Below are 21,090 nucleotides of genomic sequence, written 5' to 3' on the forward strand. Positions count from 1 at the left end.
CATTAGACCAAAAAAAGCAGTCTAACAATCTTAGATCAGTAACATTGGCCGGGATTCTCCCTTCTGGGGACTAAGTCCCCACGCCAGCGGGAGAACCGTGCCAACCACTTACAGCATCAATAGCCCCCGAAAGTTCAGAATTCTCCGCACTTTCGGGGGCTAGGTGGAGGCTGGAGGGGTTGGCGCCACTCCAGCTGGCGAGTTCACACATGCGCTTAAGGGCCAGCATGCTTCCGCACATGTGCGGAATCAGCAGCATATTTTGGCACATGCGCGGGAGGGGTTCTCTTCACACCGGCCATGGCGGAGCCCTACAGCGGCCGGCGCGGAAGGAAGAAGTGCCCCTATGGGAACAGGCCCGCCTGCAGATCGATGGGCCCCGAAGTCAGATCTCCTCGCGCACACACACACACACCCCCCCCCCCCCCCCCCCCCACACACCCCCCATCACCACCTACCTACCTGTCAGGTCTCGGCAGTACGCGAGTTGAATGTTTCACACCGGCAGGACTGGCCAAAACCGGCCGGCCGCTCGGCCCATTAGGGCCCAGAGAATTGCTTGGGGGGGGGGGGGGGGGGGTGCACAACCAACGGCCCCCGACCGGCGTGGCGTGAATCCCGCCCCCGCCTGAAAAACGGCACCAGATAATACGGCAGCCGGCGTGGCATTCGCACCGTCCCCAGGGATTCTCCGACCTGGTTGGGGGGGGGGGGGGTCAGAGAATCCCGCCCAGTAATGTGTTTTATGGCACAAATCAATGTCTTAAATTTCCAGTTCAGCTTAATTAATTGCTTGTTACCAAGTTTAATTTTCAATTGTGGATCTAATTTTAGGATTAGATATTGGACAGCATAAAGTAGTGCCATTTGGGCCAATTTTACAAAATTGCTACAAGAGAGGCCACATGTTCCTTTGAAAAAACAAAACTCATCTTCGTGGAATACAAATCATAGGTACACTGCTGCAGAATGCATCACCATAACGTTACCCGGAGTATTCTTGGCAATTAATTACTGTATTGTTTAGGTTTACAGTGGCCACAAAGACAATTCTAAACTTCAGGAACTTAAATTTATTATAAAAAGATTGGGGGCTCGATTTAACGTGCAATAAGCAGAGCCCTACTTAGGCACGTATAGAGGGGTCTTTCTCAGCACCTGCATTGCGAAGAATGACGCCGCTATCAAACAGGTTGGTTTTTCTAGCCTTGGTGATGAACATCCTGCAAGGCCACACTTGCCTCACTTCCTGCGCTGACTACCTCAGTTTGTGAGTGCAGGAAGAGATTGGGGCATGACTTTTAAATGCCAAACTCTCAACCCCCCTACTGCAGTCTCCAGACCTCCCCCTCCACTGCCCGAATTTACCTCTTGGGGGTCCTCAAGAACCCGCCTACTCACCCAATCCTGGGTGCCAGCACCAAGGTGCCAGGGTAGCATCCTGCCTAGAAGCCAACCGCCCAGGAGCTTCTGATGTCCACTGAAGGTGGAGTTATGCCTGGTTCACATTAGTGTGGGCCAGTGCTAAATGGAGTCATGGCGAGGTCCCCCAGGGGTGGGCGTTCGTTCCCGGGCCTCGGGGGAATCAGGCATAGACATATTTAACTGAATCTAATAGCTTACTTAAATATGTTAATCTCACCCACATCACACAAGATCTTGTTCAAAGTGCTCAGAGCGTCGCAAATCTCACGAGAGGCCTCCTATGAGATTTACTGGCCTCATCACATCAGAGTCGGATGCGACAAGAACATTCAATCATGTCCTGGAAGTAGCAGTGTGGGGAAAGAGTGAAAAAAAATGGTTCCTGACAAGTTCCAGGAAACTTGGAAATCAAGATTCCCATGTACATTCTGGTGTTTTAACTAGCCAGTCACTGACTAGTTCTCCACCCGAAAGTCAGCCTGATCCAATGGATCAGAACCAGTACGGATCAAGACCAGTTTAAGTGCATACAGCAGTGGCGGGTCAGGCTGTCAAACTTGAGACTCTTGGAGATAAATAGGATCCCAAAGGAAGGGTGTGGTGTGGGTTGTCCTCAGTCAGGCAGGTATCTGGACCAAGGTAGTGAGGTCCCCAACTTTTGATTTTACTAAGCCTTTGCTGGGCATTCTAACCCAACCATAAGCAGTTATTAAAAAATGAATGACAATGAGGCTTACTGCCATCTCCTTGGTCATCGGTCTACCTTGCATCTTCAGTTCAAGCCAGACATGGATGGGTTGGAAAGTTGGAAGTTTGGGTTAAGAAACAGAAGAGTCAAACTTTAATCCCTTCCCCAGCGTTCTACACCCCCTCCCACCACCCCAATTCCCACATTGTCTGCCATGGTGAATGACTGCCCTTTGGTATTTTAAGATTAAAAAGGGAATTTAAAGTAAGAAATTTAAAAAGGCAACATTTAAAAAAAATCTAATGGCATATTTTGAAGGGAGCTGTGCAGTGACAAATTAAACCTCAACCAAACCAAAATCATTTCTTTTTTTTTTTACAAAACTCTTTAAATTGAAAGCCAGGGCGGAATTTAGAGGGTCCCTACGCCACAGGTGCAAATCTTGATATGGCTGTTAAATCTCGAGAGAGGGCCATAACGGAAGTTTGGGAAAATTCCACCCCTAGTAGTCTCAGAAATGGGGATGATGAAACTATTAATGGTCATTAAAAACCCATCTGGTTCAACCCGTCTGTTTCACCATGTCCACTTGGGAAAGAAATCTGCCATCCTTATCTAGCTGGCCCACAGGAGACTCCAAACACAGAAACGCGATTGACTTAACTACACTAATAGCCATTGAGGGATAGGTTACAAATACTGGCCTTGCCAGAGACAAAGATTAAACAAAAGATCATTTTAAAAATCTCACTGTCATTTGAGACAAAGCTGCATCTTTCTTTAAATTACAACAGTCACTGCTATTCTAGAATACTTCTTCAGCTGTGAAATTTTCAAGTTCAGAAAAGTATTTAATAAATGGAAGAATTTTGCTGATACAGTTAGTGGCAGAGCAAGAAAATGTACCTACTTAAAATGAATGTCAATAGGTTTGTCCACTCTAACTGAAATAAAGTACATGTGTTTGTTCAGTGATCGAATGTCAGCCCCTATTTCTATTGCATCCGGAAAATGAGGAAAGAGATTTCTCCAATCTGTGTAATTTTTAAATCTGAACAATAACATTGAGCACTTCCCCACCATAGCTTAACATCCATTTTTTCCATATTTTAAGTAACCAACTTTGAAATATGCTTACAAACCTATTTTGAAAGATTTAATCATCTCACTTTAAATGGATTATAAAAGAATTTAGCAGCCGAGTGGCTCAGAGGAAAATTTTTTTTCAGAAAATCCAGAGAATGACATGGTAAGCAATGTAATTAGAGTTTGTGAAAGCCCGCATGCTGAGGAATCTACTGTTATTTGAATTGCAATGCAGCAGCAAGCTGTTTGCTCCATAATTAAACTTTAGAATTAGATTTGTCAAATGCATCCCAAATAAATGGCAGATTTGTCAAAAGTAGTCATCCAAGGAAAAAGCATTAGGCAGAAACTTGTTGTTGCAACAGGGGTTTCAGCCATTCACTGGAGAGCCAGCATGAGCCCTGTGTTTTGAAGGCCCACATGTTCTTCTATTCAGGCACTTGACAGGCTAGCAATAGGTCTTTTCCTGGGATCCAGAGCCCTGATGGAAAACACCAGCCCAGTGGGAGCTACCAGCCATCCGGAGACCAGTGGAGCCTTGGGGAGGCAATGGCTACAGCCCGCATGAACTCCAAAGACCGAGGATCAGTCGCTGGAACCCAGGCCAGTGGTGAGCAGTGGCAGGAGGGGGATTCATGCAGGCAGGAAGTTCCAGTTCCTCGATTGGGCACAGGGTGCCCTTAAACGACAGAACCCTCTGGAGCCTGCAAACAATCATGCACAGATTTCCTTGTTGTACTCCCCATATGGCTGCTCATTGACCTTCCCTGGGATTGGGGTGGAGACTGGTGTGAAGTTGCCCATTTGCCACTCTTCCACCCAATTAAATGCCCCACGTCACCAGACTTGTCTGGGGAGTTAGGAACAAGATTTCATCCATTGTCTTAGGCTTTTGATGGGCTGAAAATCTTTTCCACCTATCTGATTTCAAAGGGAAATAAGTTTGGTCATCAGCACCCAGTTCCCAAGCATAAGAGGCTCCCAATTATACAACAGCTCCTAAAAATAATAATTTCCGATTCAAAGTTAATCGTATACTAGAGTTGAAGACTTATTTATTTTAATATTTTCAACAACCTACATTTTCTCATTTACTAATGCAGCATTTTTCCTGTTTAAAATTCCCCAACCTATTATCATTCAGCAGCATGTTTTTATATTTGTTGGACTTTTAAAATAAAACCCATTATTTGGACTTTGTTTTACTTTTATGTTCTGAACAACAATTAGCAGCCAAGTGGCAAATAGAAAAAGGCAGAAAAAGGCACACAGTGAACTCCGCAATCCCCCCCCCCCCCCCCCCCCACACCCAGTGAGTGCCACAATCCCCCACCCACCCAGCGAACTCCACAATCCTCCCCACCTAGTGAGTGCTACAAACTCCCCCACCTGCAGTGTGATAATCGGATATTTTGTTTTGGTGACATTGATTCAGGGGTACATATCAGAAAGAATAATCTCTCTGCTCTCGCTCAAAATATAGTGCCATGGGATCTTTTACCTCAAGAAGGTGCAGTGGATTTACCAGAATGGGAGAGGTTTAACCACAAGTTTAGGTTGAAACGGCTGGGCTGTTATTCTGTCCTTTGAACGAAGGAAGGGAGAATTCGAGGGGTATACAAGTTTCTTGAGAGATTTAGATAAGGTAGACAAAGATAGGCTGCGCCCTTAATCTGTTGGTACAAGGACACTAGGGGGACAAAAAGCTGTTGCACAAATGATTATGGGGGGAGGGGCAAAATTGAGGGGAAGAACTGCAGTGACGGTTGTGAAGTTGGAACATTCTGTCTAGAGGGGTGATGGAAGCAGAGATTTCAAAAGGAAATTGGATAGGCCCTTGAGAAAAACAAGCTGTAGGACTACAGGAATTAAAGCCAGCGTGGAACGCAATTAGCTGAATGGCCTCCTTCTGTGCCATATCGATCTCATGACTTAAAAAGGCAAGTGAGGGGCTGTGCAAGAAAAAGGATACTAAATCATAGAAGAAAGCTTGCGTCAACATCATGGATTTGGCCTTGATGCCGGCAGACAATAAATGGGTGCCCAATTTAATTTTAGTAGTTAATTATTTTTTTTTTTTTTTTAAAGTGTTCCCTAATCAATATCCTTCCCCCATAAATAACAGATTATAGATTAAAAACTCACAAATGGAAATGGATTGATCATTTGTCTCAAAAAGTCGCAGCAACGATACTCAAGTTACACGTAAAAACTGTGGGGTAAAGTGCCAAACATGGACCCAAGTTCAATATTATCAGATTTGCCGAGAGGAAAAACATAGATGTCTGGGTTCTACAACAGTCAATAATTCTCCTGGAAGCAAATCACCAAAACGAAGTGGAAAAGTGAAAATGATCTATATTAAGAAAAATTATTACAGGTTGAAAATCCCTCATCTGAAATGCTTGGGGCCGAATGTGTTTCAACATTTCGGAGAAGCGATGCACAACCTATAGAACAAGGTCTCAAGAATGAGAAAATAAAATGACTAATAACCTGATAGAAAATAAGTGAATAGTTTCTCAAACAAAGTTTATGGAATATAACGATCTCAAAGAGAAAACAATTCACATTATTATACATATGGACACATACTTAGAGGAGATAAACATTACAAACCTGCACCCAAATGTTGTTTGGATAAGAGTAGTAATTCCCACACATGTGAAAATAGTACCAATCAGCTGACTAACTGTGTGCTGATCTTTTCCAACACAGAGTGATTCGGCCAGTAGGAAAGGTACAGCTATGGTTCCACTAAAGCAAGTCAAATAGTGCTAGAAAATGAAAATTAGAAGATTTTGTAACCATAATTTTATCAGTAGGCAATACTCCCAAGAGTTTCAACAGAACATTACTACTTCAGGTATTCTTTTTATAGCTTGCATCTTTTAAAATTTCAGAAAATAACTTTTCAAAAAAAAAAAAAAAAAATTCCCCTCAAACAAAACAATTATGGGAGATTCTGACATAAGGATTTAACAGCTGCCAGTGGATGCCTCACCAACAATATGACATCTTCAGGCAACAGTAATATGACATATGCTCATATGAAATGAAAGCAGGTTGTCAAATCTTTCAGTATCACATTAAACCTACAAGTAGATGTGACTAAATAAATTAACTTTCAATACCCCTGGTGATAAGATAGCTCACCTCAAATCACTATTTGTCCCCTAGGGTTCGATTAAGATGAAGAAGCTATTGCAAATTGTGTCAACCTTCTGATGTTTTAGGCAGGTTGGTTCGACGTGGACTGCAGTTGATGCAGTGTGGCGAGAGACAGACCTCTAACACTGGAGAAGATCCAACACGATTTTATTCAACGACATAACTAATATACATGCTCAGCTGTGGGTCAACACTATACTGAACTGACTGGAGACCTGGTACTAGCCTGACCAGACTTACTAGCTACCGTATGGTGTTTGCACTGGCTAGCTCGTGGACTCTGACTCTCAGTGGCTGGGTCCAGAGAGAGCGGGAGACCTAGTACCCTCTGGCTTTATAGTGGTAGTGTCCTGTCTGGTGATTGGCTGCACTGTGCTGCGTGCTTACTGGTCATCCTGTGTGTCAATCACTGCCTGTACTTCATTATATACAGGAGTGGATAATATGACACCTTCAACCTTCCATTCCAGAGAATTGCGTTAACGTTAGCATGCAGCACCGCACAAACCTCAATGTTAGAAGATACTCCATCAGGGCAGAATCACCTTAACCTCCTGTCCTGGCAGACAGATGATGCTGGTGATATTTATAACATCCCTGGGAGAAAATTCTATTCGGTCAACCTCTCGAGAATTCTGCAGCAAAAGGCTTACAGCAAGGGCATTGCAAGATAAGTCAAAGAATAGTCAAAATCTGATGGACTCAAATCCAATGGGGGACTAGTATAAAAAGCACTTGCTGAAATTTTCATGAGATCACAAAGTTACAAATCAGATGGAATGTATTTCTATTGACAACGTGTTCTAAAACCAGAACACAGTTTAAAAGAAGCACTCAAAATACATGCGAGAGACTCAGGCAAAAATGATTCCTCGTACTTCCTGTGAAGCCGATTTTAGTTGGCTTGTTTTTTGCAAATAGTTACACAACCAGCATGCAAGCAAAAGAAAGGGAAAATACCTGAAATCCAAGCAAAATGCAAAGGTACCAGGAAGGAACATCCTCTATTTTGTAGATCATATCAAAACCATTACTTTTAGGACGTGTGGATGGTGTTGGAACACTTTCTTTAGTTTCAACATCCTGAGAAACACAATAGCAATAATGTAATGTCTTGCAAATAGAAACTGTCATTGTGTTGTTGTAATTTATATCAAAATGTTATAGCACACGATCCAAGTATTTCCCATCTAAAGTCAATTAGATAAAATATGAATTTCTGACATAGGGGTGGAGGGTGGAATTCTCTGACAATGGGGCTATGTCCCCAGGCCCACGTAAAACAGGCTCGAATCACTGGACTTTTTTCTAGAAAGCCCAGAGTGATTCTCCGTTTGAAGGGGGCTTGCAAGACCCCGGAGTAGTCCACACAGCTCCAGCTGCCGAAAAAGGGGCCTGCACTTCCGGCCGCGGGTCTGCGCGGCGTCCTGCTGTGGCGGCGGTCCCGTGCAACTTGGCAGACTCTCACAGCGGGCCAGACCCCACATTATAAGCCCCCACCCCCCAGATCATGCGTGCCCGCCGATCAGTGGCCCCCAATCACGAGCCTGGCTGTCCTGGTGTCCCCCCACCCCCAATTAGTACACCTCTTTCAGTGGCCCCCAACCGGCGCCATGTTGACCACAAGCACGCGACTGCCGGCGATTCTCCGGTCCGTGGAGAATCGTAGGAAGGTGTCGGACCCGATCGTGGGTCTGACGCCCCAATCTCCACCCCCACGGCGAGAGCGATTTCAGCGGAGAGGCTCAGACAATCCCACAGAGGATTTATTAGGAACAGCATTTTTTTTTAACATAACTAATGAAGTTTGGTATTTAGTTTATCCTCTTTGGATTCCAGTCTCTTATCCCAAATCATTGCCAGCTTTCTTCAAAATGTGGGCTTAGTTAGTGGGCCATACAACTGGCATGGATGGATACAAGACTGCCAAACCCGCCTTCCAGAGACAACTGTGTAGGGCGACATGGTAAACCTGCCAACTTCGTCTTCAAGACCAGCTCATGAGCAGTCTGAAACACCGATCATGGTGTGCCAATAAGAGTGGGATGGTGGTTGTATTCTTCCATTCAAACATACTGCAGTAAATTATAATGACCCAATATTCACCACACAATTGATAAATCTGCTTAAATGTATCACCTTCTGTTTTGCAAGGACCAAAAAAAAACACTTTGCTATTTACTCACTGAGCCACTGCAGGTTAAGAGAACAGCAAGATTGTGAAAGGTTATTGCAACAAATAATATTTTGTAGCACATCTCTGCTGGCAAAATGTGAGTAACTGGCCTGGCCTGTATTTCAAAATCATAGAATTTACAGTGCAGGAGGCCATTCAGCCTATCGTGTCTGAATTGGCTCTTGGAAAGAACACCCTACGCCCACGCCGCCACCCTATCCCCATAACCCAACCTAACCTTTTGGACACTAAGGGGCAATTTAGCATGGGCAATCCACCTAACCTGCACATCTTTTGACTGAGGGAGGAAACCAGGGCAGACACGCAAGAGAAAGTGCAAACTCCAGACAGTCATCAGGGCTGGAATTGAACCCGGGATCCTGGAGCTGTGTGGCAGCAGTGTTAACCGCTGTGCCCCCGTGCTGTCCACGGAGGAGCATCGCTGAGAGTGTCAACAGGATGCTGATAAGGTGATAAGACATCAAACAGGTTCATAGTATTTTGGTGAACAGAGAAAATGGCAACTCAATAGCTGCGATTCAAGAACTTAAGCCCAATCTCATTACAATTAATGGGAGTAATCCCCGATCTAATGGCCTCCAGTGATGTAACGGGCTCCCCATCAAGTGGTCCTGTGGGCGCCAATTAGTACACCTCTTGTGGAGGAACTGTTGCGTTGAACCAGAGGTGGTGAATAGCCATCTTCTCTCATAGACAAAGAGCCAGGGGGCACTGAGGTTGCAGCCCCAGTGCTTGGTGGGCTGAGGGCAGGGGGAGCAGCTTTTAATCGCCCGTGGGTTAACCATGCCAATCCGTGGAATATGTATACCTGTTCCAGGGGCAACCTGTCTGCTCCATCGATCAACCATAACTCCCACTGACCATGGAGACACTGGCCACATGGCTGAAGGCTATTGCTAATAGGCAATCGCAGTTAGGTGAGCACCTCGCATTCCCCAACTGGATCGCCATGGTTTGACGTGCCATGTAGCATGCGGGCGTTATCACCTAGCATTGCAACCAGACCATGATGCTGGAAACTGTGCCTGAACACTGCAGTAGGTAACATCATGGACGTGGTGTTAAAATTCCAAACATCCAGGGGCTGGGCCCCTGCACCTGGGCCAGCATAAGGGTGGGCAAGTGCAACAGGGAGGGGACCTGCGCCCAGTCCAGGTATTAGGTGCAGGTGTCTGGGATACATTGTGTGGGGGCTGGTGAGAAGGGGCCCCCACTGCAGCCGGGGTTGGGGAAAGAGAGAAAAGAGAGAAATAGGAAGACTGGAGGGAAGACACTGCTGGTTGTCAGTCGTTCACCCTCTCCAATTCTAACAGATATCGAAAAGTATGGATGATATTTTGGACTCCGTGGAACTTTCCCTAGGTGATGCTGCTGACAGGGCAGGCACCAGAGAAGGCAACGGCAGCAACATTCGACAGAGACTCAAGGTGGCAGACCATGTGCTGATTCCCACCCAAGACGCAGCTTCCCATCCGGCCAGGGCACAGCACAGAATGGGAGGCCTGCGAGGGCCCAAGGTGCACAGGTATCGCTGGTCCTTTGAACAGATGATGGGCCGCAGGTGGCTCCATCTCAACAAGGAGACGGTACAGCATCTGTGCCATGTCCTTACAGACTTCATACCACGTGGGGGAGGAGGATACTTACTCCCGGTTGCCATCAAGGTCACCGCAGTCCTGAACTTCCACACCTCAGGATAATTGCAGGGCTTGAGCTACAGCCCACAGATGCATCCATGAAGTCATGGATACCCTCTTTGCCCAAGCAGTGAACTTCATAAACTTTGACGTGGACCAATTCCAAAAAGATGATCAGGCAGCAGGATTCTCCACTATCGACAGGCTGACCCAGGTCCAGGGGTGATGCGACCATCAATTCACGCGAAACAGAATGTAGAAGTAAATTGTGGCTTTAATCGACTAGAACAGTGCCCGCCTGCGACTGCTCTGCTACTGAGAGCCACCTACAGGGCTACTGCTCTTTATATCTCCTCTCAAGGGGAGGAGCCAGGGGCAGAGCCCACAAAGGCACCAACATGATACATCACAGGTAATACCTTACAATGGTCCATAGGTGGAGCCCTCATGAGCAACAGCGTGGTACAGTTACATACATGGTGAATGGTTACTGCAATACGTTCACCACAAGGGGTTAATAGGTGGCATGCATGTTGCCTTGTGCTCACCAGTGCCCTACATCCCCGATGGGTGGAATCCCTGGGTTCCACTCCCTGAACATTTAACTCGTGTCACCACCAAATGAGGATCCTGCATGTGTGCACACACTTCCCAGGCAGTGTGCACAGCAGCTACTGCTTGGGGAAGCAGGACATCCTTGCCTCTTCGAGGACCAGCCCAGGGTGGCCGATTGGCTTTTGGGGGGATAAACGGTGCCCATTTAGGACCTGGCTAATGACGTCTGTACAGAGGCCAGTGACCATTGCGGAGACGCAACACAAGGCCCATGTGGCCACCTGGACTGTCATTGAGCGGTGCATTGGACTCCTCAAAATGCAGTTCCGATGCCTTGACCGCTCTGGTGATACACTGCAGTACAAGTGGGTCACCTGCATCTTTATGATCTGCTGTCCTCTACAACCTGGCACAGCAGTAAGGTGACGTGGAGGTGGAGGAATATTTGGCCACCTCAGAGGATGAAGAAGAGGACAGGCCAGATCAGAAGGGGTTTGAGGAAGAGCCCAGTGAGGACACACAGGACCAGCCAGAGAATGGAGAACAGGCTGCAGCAGCGAGGGTCCGGCAAGCCCAGAGGGCCAGGGAGGTAGTGCTCTGAGGACCTAGGTTTGAATCCCACCACAGCAGATAAATTAGTTGTTTTTTTTTTAAATCTGACATTAAAAGTCTAATAATGGCCATGAAACCACTGCTGCTTGTTGAAAATCCCATCTGGATGTCCTTACCTGGTCTGGCCTCCACATCCACAGAAATGTGGTTGACTCGCAATTCGGGATGGGTAATGAATGCTGTCCCAACCAGAGATGCCCACATTCCATGAAAGAATATAAGCAACTAGTTTTCATTACTATTCCATCTCCTAGATTTACACTATTCCTTGCATTTTATATTTTGCTTCCTTTAGTTTGTTATCTCTCAAATCTGGTCAACCATTTGGCAAGTTGAGTTCTTTCCCTTTTGGGTAATGTGTAGATTTGTGTTCAGCCACATTTAGACACAAGTCACTGTTTCTCTGTAGTTTTACCCATTAACAGTTTTGACCATTTTTGCATCATCAGTTTCTGCTTCATCAAGTGGATTTAGAGAAATGCCTCCTGTACTGCGGCTTGACATCATCATGCGGTCTCGGAGATCACATGTGGGTGCAACTGAGTGAATATTCATGGCTTTAAAAGAGTCAGCAAATGTTTTAAAAAGGGGGAGGGGGGGGGGGGGGGGGGGGGGGAGAGAAGAGAAGAGAATCAAAACATCAGTCTGAAACTTAGTAGAGGACGTTGACTGCTGGGTGAGTCAGCATCGGCTTTGTATATTCCAGTACCTGCTCATACGGAGATGAGGACAGATTTGAGACGGATGTGCAAATTCTTCCAGTCTCAATCACAGAACTATGAAATTATGGAACACAAGTAATTATGGAACGCAAGTTGAATGATAAGGGTAGTAACTTCATCAGTGCTATGGAGAGTCTGACAAGCTGCACTTGAGGCATTGAAGGCTCATTTTAAAACACACTTATTTAGGAATTTGCACTAATTAATCTGCAATGAGATATCAATCTAAATAGAGTTGGGCAACTGAAGGATGCTCTGATCAGAGACAGGATGAAGCGATCCTGCCATGAAAGGACATCTGCCGAGCGACCCTGTGTAGGAGATCCTGAGGAGGTTAACCATCAACAGCATTGATGGGAGAATAACAAGGCTTTGCACTATGCAGAGATGCAGTCCAGACCTTTTAACACAAGTTAAAAGCATGGACAATTAAAGGGCCAGCAGAAAGATCAGGGCCAGAGTACTGGGTGTAAATATGCCAGAGGACACCACACAAAAGAAAGGATGCTTCCAGCCTGGGAAAAGCAGTGTGCTAAATGCAAGAATCTGAACCACATTTTAATGAAAGCATACATGGTTGTTTCTGGAGCGATGTCAGTCAAATAATTCTGACTGGTCAGGCTACACCCAAGAACAGGTTGCATCTATCAATTCGCAAGGTAAAAGAAAGTGGCTTATGACAGATGGGATGATGACTGCAAAAAATGGCATCAGGTTAATGTGAAAGCTCAGACAGACACTGGAGATATGTGCAACATCATGAGCCTCACAGGTCTGTATAAGGTGATGATCGCAGCATATGATGCTCGCCAAGAGGACAAACTAGCCGAGACCCCAATAATATGGAAGGGAAGATAGTAGTAATTAAGCCAAATCCCCTCAACTCAGCTGAAACAAGTTAAAAGCTTGGACCGGTATTGCTCCAATTTACCAGGAGAGATTTGGATAATTTCACACAGCACCAGGCCAGTGTCTGCTGAACAGATCAGGATATATTACTAAGATAAACCCTTTCCCCACACAGGTATTGGATGTCTTCCTGGTGGAGAGCATCTTGAAGTGGAGGAGTGTACAAGACCAGCTCCAGCTGCTCTCAAATCCATCCTGAAAGCTAAGTCGGGGGTGGGGAAGTAAGTCACAAAGTGCCAACTCCTACAAACTAGATTAGTGGCATGGTAGTAGTGAAAAAATCTTGGAAAGTCTTGAAAGCACATAGATCCAAAGGGTCTCGATAAAGCTCTGAAGAGATCGCAATATCCCACGAAAACCGGGAGAGATTTTGCCACAAACTTGCCAAGGTAAAAATGTCTTTAACGCTCTAGATGCAAATCAGCAAGTGAAGTTGGAAACTGAAGCAGCAGTTTCCTGACTATGTCCTGGATGCCATTTGAAAAGCTCAACAGGTTGTGCGGTGCGTTGATTTTACTGCTCCAGAGGATTATCAGTGGAGACAGCATGAAATGATCAATGCTTGTCCTGGATTCGAGGGGGGGTGGGGGGGGGGGGGGGGAGGCGGGCAGGCAGGAGACACTCCCAAAGTGCATTTGGGCTATGGGGCCCTCAAGAGATGGCATCCCAGTTCCACTCACACTGAGGAATTCCGGCAAGCAGAGATCTTCGGTACACAAAACGCGGCTACGTGCGTCCTCGGCCACGCGTTCCCTGCTGAGGCCCCCTATCCAATGAGAGTGCCGTCAGTGTTGCAAGCACTGGGAAACACACAGCTAAAATGTGCTCACTATGGGACTTAATTCCCATTTAGTTAAACCTGCCCATGGAATCCAATAGACAAGCATGTTGCTCAGACCATGCAAACCATGCAAAATGAGACACAGGCAATCACCAGCAGATTGCTGCTTTTAATGGAATTACCCTCACTGAAAATCTATGAAAATCCAAATCCCCTTTCTCGCCAAGACGGAAGCAGAATAATAATAATGATAATAACCAATAACAACAAAAACGTATTGTCACAAGTAGCATTCAATGACGTTACTGAGAAAACCCAGTCGCCACATTCCGGTGCCTGTCACGGGAATTGAACCTGCGCTGCTGGCTGTGTTCTGCATTACAAGCCAGCGATTTAGCTCACTGTGTTAAACCAGCCCCTCAGCAAGGAATAACTGGGGCACAGAGGCAAGAAACACCCAGTTTTTATGGCACCAGCTGCTGTAATGTTGGTGGTGGTGGTGGGTAGAAAGAGAGGGGGTTAGGGAGAGTCAGGTATGTGCAGCAGGGTGTCCCGTGCAACACTGGATTTTGGTGTTTAGATAGTTACTTTGGAGTTAGAAGCAATTTATTTTCCATCCTACTCGGAATCAAACTGGCAGAACCATCTGAAGTTAACTATATGCTTCTGTCGGATAGTTCCCAGCCTTACACAACATGAAGTTAAGACTTCTGAACCATTTCAAGTTAAACCCTTGCATGGGGACCACCGAGGGATTCGCCAGTGCATCACAGTATTATTCATAGAATTTACATTGCAGGAGGCCATTCAGCCCATCGAGTCTGCACCAGGCCTTACAAGAGCACCCTACTGAAGCCCATGTATCTACCCTATCCCGTAACCCAATAACTCCTCCAAACCTTTTTTGGACACCAAGGGCAATTTAGCATGGCCAATCCACCTAGCCCACATCTTTGGACTGTGGGAGGAAACCCACGCAGACACAGGGAGAACGCGCAGACTCCACACTGACATTGACCCAAGCCAGGAATCGAACCTCGGACGCTAGAGCTGTGAAGGAACTGTGCTAACCACTATGCTACCGTGATACCCCCTAAATGCTGGGGAACCAAGAAGCTATGGGTCACAAAGTGCGAAAGGAAACATTGATGCAAGAAGCTTGAAGCCCTCCACATAGAAAAATAGGAGACGGCCTTTCAAACCTGCTCCGCCATTCATTATGATCATGGCTGATCATCAAGTTCAATACTCTGATCCCGCCTCTCTTCTCTCTCCCTTCTCCCCCCTCCCCCCCCCCACAATATCCCTTTAGCACCAAGAGCTATATCTAATTCCTCCTTGAAATTACACAATGTTTTGGCCTCAACAACACATGTTTCTGTAAGAATGTATTGGGAAAACAAAGAACCAATTTTGCCCAAGCTGGAATATTGTAGAAAGGAACTAGAGTCATTATCCCTAAGCAGATGCAAAGAGATACCGAAGCACATTTGTAAAAGTCATCAAGGAATTGGTCTAGTCTGGGAAAGGCAAGAAAAGTGCTTTCCTGGCCAAACATAGGCAATGACATTAAGAACCACACCAGCTCGTTAAGTGCTTGGAACAACCACCAAGCTAAAAGAGGCACTCATAATATCTCAGGCAAACCCTGGGCTAATTTGATTTGATTTATTATTGTCACATGTATTAGTACACAGTGAAAAGTATTTTAGCAGTTATAGCAAGGTGTAGAGAAAATATCAACTTAATACGAGGATTAATACAAGTTTGGGGTAGACCTTTTCACTTCACAGGAACTGATTATCTGGTCACCATTGGCAACTATTCAGACTACTGGGAGTTAGACCAGTTGACATCAGCAACCACCATCGAGATTGCAATGCCTGAAAGCACATGGAAATTGCCTCAGCTCACAAGTGAAGAATCCAGATGCTTCATGAATGTTTTGGGATATTTAGCACTACACATCATCCCCATGCTATCCCTAGTTAAATGGCAGCAGTGAAAATTGCCAAAAGGTCATCAAAAATAAACAGCAGATTCAGCAGAGATGTGTAGAAAGGATTCCTCGAGTGAAGAAACACCTATTGAAACATGGAACGTAGCCCAGTCCAGTGACTATGACACACTGCATCGAGACCTCTCCTCCATTAGCAAAAAAACTGATGTGGCACCAGGAGTGACAAAAATCTAAATTTGACTTAAATTGCTGAATCATTGCCTGAGTGGAGTTGGACAGCCAGAGGGCAAATATTCATCAAATAAGTCAATCCACTTAGCGACTAGAACCAGTGTTGAGTTATTGCCACCTCAAATCGTACACTGAAAATAAATGGCCAAACTTATAATAATAATAATCTTCATTGTCACAAGTGGGCCTACATTAACACTGCATTAAGTTACTGTGAAAAGACCCAAGTCACCACATTATGGCGCCTGTTCGGGTACACCGAGGGAGAATTCAGAATGTCCAATTCACCTAACAAGCACGTCTTTTGGGACTTGTGGGAGGAAACCGGAGCACCCGGAGGAAGCCCACGCAGACACGGGGAGAACGTGCAGACTCCACACAGACAGTGACCCAAGCCAGGAATTAAACCTGGGCCCCTGGCACTGTGAAGTCATAGTGCTAACCACTATGCTGCCGTTGTCATCACAGCTTCAGGCGCATACATGCACCCAGAGAAGCTGCCCCTTCACAAGCAGACAGTTGATGGAAGATTTTATTTTGCCAGTTAAGCAAGGAACTGAATGACCATCAGTCACAGAGGTCTGTCAGCTTCCACCAAATCAGCAGCAACCCTGATCACAGCAAACCACACTGAGTATTGCAATTTTGGTCTCCTTATCGATGAAAGGATATACTTGTCAGAGAGGAGTGTAGAAAAGGTACACCAGACTGATTCCTGGGGTGGCAGCATTGTGGTGTTTAGGAGACTGGGCCTGTAGTCACCAGAAGTCAGAAGAATGTGAGGGATCTAATTGAAACAGAATTCACATATATAGGGCTGAACGCAGTATGTTTTTCCTCTGGCTGAGGAGTCTAGAACAAGGGGGTCAGTGTCAGGATGCAGTATCGGCCAGTTAAGACTGCGTGACGAATGTGAGAAATGTCCATATTTAGTATTTTTCTTTTGGTTACAAAGGGGGAGAATCGTTGATTTTTGCAGGGGCAGTGTAATCTTTTGTAACAAGACAAGAATATGGTGGGCTTTTGGATTGCAGGTGGTATAGTTAAATGAAGAGGCCAGGTTTGTCAGTTGCTTCTGAAACACCAGGCTGGACAGATAGGGTTCAGTTTGCCCCAAGGACTCCCTCCAAAGAGCTTTGTACCCAATATAAAACATGCAGAAACCCCTGTGGTTGATTTTATCACGAGTGATATTCAAGATATGTTGGTTTGCTTAATTGGAAAATACATGAGGCAGGGCTATAAATCCAGAGCAGGGCGAATGCTGTTAAATGCAAGTTATTTCTTTGTTACAAAATGTGTTTAATTCGGTGTTGAAAGTTTGCTTTATCATAAAAGTTGTCTGGTCAGTGTTTTCACTCCTGTGGCCCAGTAACATTTCCTCAATTTTCCCCAAATTAAAAAAGTCGGGTTCCAGTCCAATCCCAAAACAACCGAGAGGAGGAGAAACATCTTCACTCAGTGGATGGTGAACCTGTAGAATTCTCTGGAAGGCTAAATCACGGAATATATTTGAGAAATTAGATAGGTTTCTGGACCCGAAGGTGTCATGGCGAGAGTGTTGGGAGTATAGCATCGAAATAGAAGATCAGCCAAAATCACGTTGATTGGCGGAGTAGGATTGAGGGGCAGAGTGGCCTAGTGCTGCTCCTATTTTCTATGTTTCTATCGGAGGAACCAGCAGACACCAGACAAAACAGCCAACAACCCACACAAGTACCATTAGATGACCCGAATACTTTAAAGATAGCATGGGTATGGACAAACAAGTAGGACAGATTAAAATAGTCTTGTTTGTGCTCATGTTAATAGGAATGTTTGGACAAATGCCTTTCTGCACTAAAATAAGTCTTACAGCACCAGGTTAAAGTCCACCAGGTTTGTTTCAAGCACTAGCTTTCGGAGGACTGCTCCTTCTTCATTCACCTAAGGAAGGAGCAGTGCTCCAAAAGCTAGTGTTTGAAACAAACCTGTTGGACTTCAACCTGGTGTTGTAAGACTTCTTACTGTGCTCACCCCAGTCCAACGCTGGCATCTCCACATCATTTCTGCACTATGGCTTCATTTTGGGGCCTCTTTGAGGTCATCTTTCATAAATCAAAGTTTCAGGCAGAAGCCATTATGCCCACCATGTGCAACAAATACCGTACTTTCCGGACTATAAGCCGCGACTTATTTCACACGTTTCGAACCTCGCGGCTTATACAACGATGCGGCTTATTTATGGATTTTTCCCGCTTTCTTTTCACTAAACCAATGAAATTGCGTAACGGGTCAAGGTAAAACAATGTAACTTTTTAGTTTACTGTTTAGATTAAATCGAGCGCGCTCAAACATCCCATCATTCTGATTACGGTAGTCATTTTGTCACCCTCATCATGGCAAAGACACGGAGAAATGCATATGATGCAGCTTTCAAGTTGAGGGCGATCGATCTGGCTGTTGGGAAAGGAAATAGAGCTGCTGCACTAGAGCTTGGTCTTAATGAGTCGATGATAAGACGTTGGAAACAGCAGCGTGAGGAATTGACTCAGTGCAAAAAGGCAACTAAAGCTTTCAGAGGGAAGAAAAGCAGATGGCCCGAACTAGAAAATGAGCTCGAAGACTGGGTCAACATGCAGAGAGCAGACGGCCGAGGTGTTTCAACTGTACAGATCCGACTGAAAGCCAAAACAATCGCCACCGCAATGAAGTTTGAGAATTTTAGAGGTGGACCATCGTGGTGTCTCAGATTTATGAGACGTAAAGGCCTGTCCATCAGGGTACGGACGAGTTTGTGTCAGCAGCTCCCTCCCGACTACGAGGAAAAAATTTCAAACTTCCGCAAATTCACTGATGCAATGATAGCAGAGCATTCCATTGGCCCACACAATATCATAAATATGGATGAGGTTCCTCTGACATTTGACCTGCCTCTCACTCGGACTGTCAACAGGAAAGGTGAATCATCCGTCATGCTGAAAACAACTGGGCATGAAAAAACACACTTCACCTGTGTTCTGAGTTGCACGGCATCGGGAGAAAAGCTTCCACCGATGGTGATTTTTAAACGCACGACGATACCAAAAGAAAAATTCCCTACAGGAATTGTTGTGAAAGTCAACAAGAAAGGATGGATGACGGAAAGCCTAATGCATGAATGGCATACGGAGTGCTACGGCAAGCGACCGGGAGGATTCTTTCACAGGAACAAGGCATTGCTCGTTTTGGACAGCATGAGGGCCCACATAACAGATTCTGTGAAAGAAGCCATCAAGAGGACAAACTCAATTCCAGCTGTGATTCCTGGGGGCACAACAAAGTATTTACAGCCACTCGACATCAGTTTAAATCGTGCATTTAAGGTGGCGCTTCGTGTTCAGTGGGAGGCTTGGATGACAAGTGGGGAGAAATCCTTCACTAAAACGGGCCGCATGCGAAGAGCAACTTATGGTCAAGTCTGCCAGTGGGTCCTGACAGCGTGGAGCATTGTTAAAAAATCCACTATCATCAACGGGTTTCGAAAAGCTGGATTGCTGCGTGTTGAAGAGGGCAGCATGAGCTCAGCGGGAAATTTGCCTCCGGATGAAAGTGATGAGAGCGACAATGAAAACAATCCAACATCGGATGAAGCAATTCTGAGGCTATTCAACTCTGATACTGAAGGAGATGACTTCAGTGGTTTCAGTGCACAAGAGGAGGATAGTGACTCTGATCACCTGGGTTGGTGATATCTTGATTACGATCAGTAATAAAATACTTCTTTTTACACATGATTTATTTATTTTTAATGTTTCAAACTGATGATTCTATGTTAATCTTAAGAGCTTAATCGGATTGATTTCGCTCCACAGTGACCAATGACTTTCTTGGTAGGCTATTCTTTACCGCTAATTTTTTATTTTTGTTACAAGCCGTATTTCGTTAAAGCCTGTGTAAAGCTCATTTGTTTCAATGTACCGGTAAGCACCTGCGGCTTATATACGTGTGCGGCTTATTTATGTTCAAAATAAAAAAAAATTTCAAAATCAGTGGGTGCGGCTTATAGTCAGGTGCGCTTTATAGTCCGGAAAGTACGGTAAGTTACCGCTTTTCCACTGAATTCAATGACAATGAGTGTTTAATTAGATATAAAACTTGCCAACATAGCAAACGAGAACAGTTTAAGAAGTCACTGACAGTCTGGTGAAATGAAATGAAATGAAAATTGCTTATTGTCACGAGTAGGCTTCAATTAAGTTACATTCCGGCACCTGTTCGGGGAGGTTGGTACGGGAATAGAACCGTGCTGCTGGCCTGCCTTGGTCTGCTTTAAAAGCCAGCGATTTAGCCCAGTGTGCTAAAATGAGCAGACATCAGGTTGATGCAATGTGTGAAGTAATATACAGTTAGAAAAAAGCAACACAATGAATTATTGCAGTATGAGCCAAATGCTATTGGGGGGGGGGGGGGGGGGTGCGAAAAGAGGCAGGTGGCTATCCACAAATCTTTGAAGGGCTGGGTAAGTTGAAAAGGTGATTAAGACAGTGTGATGAATGTCATCAGTAGCTGATATAATGGTACCTTACCTTTAATGCATTGGCCCTTTAAGATCGGGCTTGGATGAGCACACTTCTCGGCTGCTGTACAGTTCTCAGATGATTAAAGCCTTTGAACCATCTATCTTCTCTCCTCTGTCGTGATTGAGGGTATCTCAGACAGAAAACTGGATGGTAGGTTTTGTAACTAGGGCATGGAACCCAAAGTCAAGTCAGTCAGATCTTTAGGAAAGTGTTAAAGCCTTGAAGAGGGTGTGCTCGACAGCCTCAGTAAGCGGAGTGTGTTCTTTGTGGAGCAGAGGGGTTTAAGGGGAGACTAATAGTGGAATTCAAAATAGGGAGAAACAGGGTGAAGCAGCAATTGGAAAGAAATTTAGTGTATTGTAACCATTGAAGTCTCTTCTACACTGGGGAGAACAAATGCAGATCGGATGACCACAAACACGTCCATTCAATCGGCAAGTATGATCCCGAGCTTCCAATGGTTTGCCATTTTAATTTTCCACCATGCTCTCATTCTGACCTTCGCCGTCTACAGCTTTCCAGTGAAGCACAACACAAACTCAAGGTACAGCACCTCATCTTTCAACGAGGCACGT

The 21,090-nt window shown here is 45.3% G+C and overlaps 1 protein-coding gene across 6 annotated transcripts in view; it reads right to left on the minus strand.

Annotated features, from left to right (window-relative positions):
* The window catches only part of slc23a1 (solute carrier family 23 member 1), a 91,673-nt gene that overhangs the window by 37,933 nt on the left and 32,650 nt on the right, over positions 1-21,090 (minus strand). For all 6 annotated transcript variants that reach the window (XM_038795650.1, XM_038795645.1, XM_038795648.1 and 3 more), the window contains exons 3-4: positions 7,331-7,453; positions 5,819-5,976 (exon numbers count right to left, since the gene is read on the minus strand). In XM_038795650.1, the coding sequence (XP_038651578.1) occupies positions 5,819-5,976; positions 7,331-7,453 (281 nt within the window). The remainder of the gene's footprint in view (positions 1-5,818; positions 5,977-7,330; positions 7,454-21,090) is intronic.

The sequence above is a fragment of the Scyliorhinus canicula genome, chromosome 4 (genome assembly GCF_902713615.1).
Source record: "Scyliorhinus canicula chromosome 4, sScyCan1.1, whole genome shotgun sequence".
Classification (NCBI taxonomy): domain Eukaryota; kingdom Metazoa; phylum Chordata; class Chondrichthyes; order Carcharhiniformes; family Scyliorhinidae; genus Scyliorhinus; species Scyliorhinus canicula.